Below are 3,333 nucleotides of genomic sequence, written 5' to 3' on the forward strand. Positions count from 1 at the left end.
TGGAACTAGATTATCTGTAAGGTCTCTTCCAACCTGAGCCATTCTGTGATTCTATTCCTTTTTGTGTAAGAAGGGATTTCATATGACAAAATCTGAAAATAAAACCTTGCCCTCCTGCCATGTTCCTTTGTATTCCCTGCACTGGTCAGGACTGATTCCCTTGCGAGACCAGACCAGAGCCCCCTGTTCCTCATTGGAGACTGAACCTTAAAAAGGAAGCTCATGTCATGGAGCTAAACCAAAGATTCCAGCAGAGAAGCAAAAAGCATTTGAGTATGGCAGGGGAGGTCTAAAAGGAATGGCATAGGCTTCACTCAGAGAAACCTGTCCTAACATGTCGTTGTCTTTTACTACCTGTACAGATCTCCATACCCAACAGGCAGCACATGTCCAACAGCAGCTCCATCACTGAGTTCCTCCTCCTGCCATTTGCAGACACACGGGAGCTGCAGCTCCTGCACTTCGTGCTCTTCCTGGGCATCTACCTGGCTGCCCTCTTGGGCAATGGCCTCATCCTCACTGCCGTAGCCTGTGACCACCGCCTCCACACCCCCATGTACTTCTTCCTCCTCAACCTTGCCCTCCTCGACCTGGGCTGCATCTCTACCACTTTCCCCAAAGCCATGGCCAATTCCCTCTGGGACACCAGGACCATTTCCTATGCAGGATGTGTTGCACAGGAATTTCTGTTTGTCTTTTTGATGTCATCGGACTATTCTCTTCTCACCATCATGGCCTATGACCACTACGTTGCCATCTGCAAGCCCCTGCACTATAGGATCCTCCTGAGCAGCAGAGCTTGTGCCCAGATGGCAGCAGCTGCCTGGGGCAGTGGCTTTCTCAATGCTGTCCTGTACACTGCCAATACATTTTCACTGCCCCTCTGCGGAGAAAATGCTGTGGACCAGTTCTTCTGTGAAATCCCCAAGATCCTCAAGCTCTCCTGCTCGCATTCCTACCATAGGCATCTTGGACTTCTCACATTTAGTAGTTTTCTGTTCTTGGGTTGTTTTGTTTTCATTGTTCTCTCCTATGTTCAGATCTTCAGGACTGTGCAGAGGATGCCCTCTGAGCAGGGACGGCACAAAGCCTTTTCCACATGTGTCCCTCATTTGGTCGTGGTCTCTTTGTTAATCACCACTGGTGCGTTTGCCTACCTGAAGCCCCCTTCTATCTTTTCTCCAGCCCTGGACCTGGTGGTGGCAGTTCTTTACTCTGTGGTTCCCCCAGCACTGAACCCCCTCATCTACAGCATGAGGACGCAAGCACTAAAGGATGCTATTTTGAAAGTGCTTTTATGGACATTTTTCAGGAATCATAAATGTCCCATATCTCTCCACAGGTGACCCTCTGTATCCATTCAAACCTTGTGTTGCCTTCTTTTCCATTATTATATTTTGTCTTGTTTTCATATTTCATTATTTTTAACTGTTGGTGCTTCTGCTTTTCAGCCACCCCTCCCCCAAATCCTTTCACTCCTACCACTGATATCGAGGAATGAACATGCATTGTGTCAGATGAAGCCCGTCCAAGCCTGTTTAAAAGTGTGTATCAATGTGGACTTTCTTGTAGCAAAGTAATAGCTGTATATGAATTAAATGGGACTTTTTCACTTCTTGATGGCTGAGCTTTCTGTTTAAAGCTCAGTATTGGTGGCATCAACCAAAGGGAAAGTACAAAATCCCAGGTGGGAGCTGGTCTTGGAGATGTCTGGCTCCTTCCTCCTGTTGGGATGTGCGGCTGTGTGTGGGGCAGTGGTGCTGGGCCAGCCCAGAGTCAGGCCTCTGGACAGGAGCCACAGCACTGCGGCAAGTTCCCACAAGGCCACCACCCCAAAACTACTGCCAGGCCCCAGCCAGGCCGGCCTCTCCCCTCAGTCACAGCAATGATCCCAGGGACCAAGAGACACCTGGGGCAGGATGTGAGGGTGGGCAGCACCAGCCCCAGCGCTCCTGGCAGCCCCTCTGCAGCCAGAGCAGCTCCCATAGGTCAGGACCGGACCCAATGCCGCCCACAGGGCTGGGGGACTCTGGAGGCTGCAGGCACTGGCAGCACCTGCTAGGAGACCCCAAAGCCAGGGCTCAGCATCAGTGCCTGGAGCTGCAGCTCACAGTGCCTCCTGTCCTGTGTTCCGACCTCTCTCAGGAGCACTGCTGGGTGCATTATTACCTTCCTGGGTGTGGAAAGGAGCTTCTGGAGCGCTTCTCTGCTCAGCACTGGAAATTTTAAATTTCAAATGAGGTTAAGAAAAAAAATCACCTCTGAACATGAGAGCTGAACCAAGCACAGTCCAATGTGATCTAACCATCAAGTTACTCCATCTGAGGGCAGGCCAAGACCTCAAAAGGTTCCTTCCAACTCATAATCCTCAAGGAATAAGGTGCTGTACAGTGGGCCCAGTGGCTGGGGACACTGCTGTGGGTTGAGACATTGCCTGCTTTTGTAACCTCTGCTCATCAGGGTTACCTAGTGAGTGAAGTCATCCTAAAAGCAAGCTCTGTTCCATGGACACGAGGACTCAGACTGATTTAAGGTACCACAGAAAAGTTCTCAGAAATACTGCCAGGTATCACATAACTACAGAACATTTGAGGTTGGAAGGGAGCTCTGGAGGTTTCCTAGGCCAACCCCAAGCAGGATCAGCCTGAGCAGATTGTCCAACTCCATGTCCAAATGGGTTCTGACTGCCCCCAGGGATGTAGCTTCCACAGTTTCTCTGAGCAACCCGTGCCACTCATCAACCAAAGTCACAGTACAGAAGTGCTTTCCTGTGTTCACATGGTATTACCAATGTTTCATTTGGTGCCCACTGTCTCACTGGGTGCCAGAGAAAAGACTTGGGCTGCCTTGTCTTTATCTAATATGGATAAGACCCCTCTCACGGATCTCACGGACTTGCCATTCCAGAAGGCAAGGTTGGAAAGAGTGCAGCAAAGAGGGCAGTGAGCAGTGCCTCAGCTCTCCCTATGGCCTTTGCCACCAGGGCCCTCCCTTCATTTAGCAGTGGGTCTGCCTTTTCCCTAGCCTTCCTTTCACTGCTGATGTACTGATTCACTTCCTGTAGAAGTCTTTCTTGTTGTTCTTCATGTCCCTTGCCAGATTCAACTCCAGGAGGCCTTTGGCTGGCCTAAGAATAACAGTGCTCGTAAATTTAACATTGATGACCTAGAGAAACCCTTTACATGGCTTGTTCCCTGCTGTGCTGGTATTCTAGCAGAAATCTGGTTATTTCGACTTCCCCTGTGAGGAATGGCACGTGCAAACATGAGGCATTTTCCAGTTTTCCGAGGAAGGCCATAGCTGCTGCTTCTTCCTTACGGGAGGTCTCCAGGT

General features: G+C 50.1%; 1 protein-coding gene across 1 annotated transcript; it reads left to right on the forward strand.

The window, feature by feature from the left end:
* Positions 1-554: 554 nt before the first annotated feature.
* LOC137846756 (olfactory receptor 14C36-like) lies at positions 555-1,451 on the forward strand. The gene has a single exon (XM_068664864.1). The coding sequence runs from the start codon at positions 555-557 to the stop codon at positions 1,344-1,346; it is 792 nt and encodes a 263-aa protein (XP_068520965.1). The 3' UTR covers positions 1,347-1,451.
* The last annotated feature ends 1,882 nt before the right edge of the window (positions 1,452-3,333 follow it).

The sequence above is a fragment of the Anas acuta genome, chromosome W (genome assembly GCF_963932015.1).
Source record: "Anas acuta chromosome W, bAnaAcu1.1, whole genome shotgun sequence".
Classification (NCBI taxonomy): Eukaryota; Metazoa; Chordata; class Aves; order Anseriformes; family Anatidae; genus Anas; species Anas acuta.

Excerpts from the sequence above, each read along its gene's own strand:
- LOC137846756 (XM_068664864.1), top strand. The coding sequence starts at position 555 with ATGTACTTCTTCCTCCTCAACCTTGCCCTCCTCGACCTGGGCTGCATC.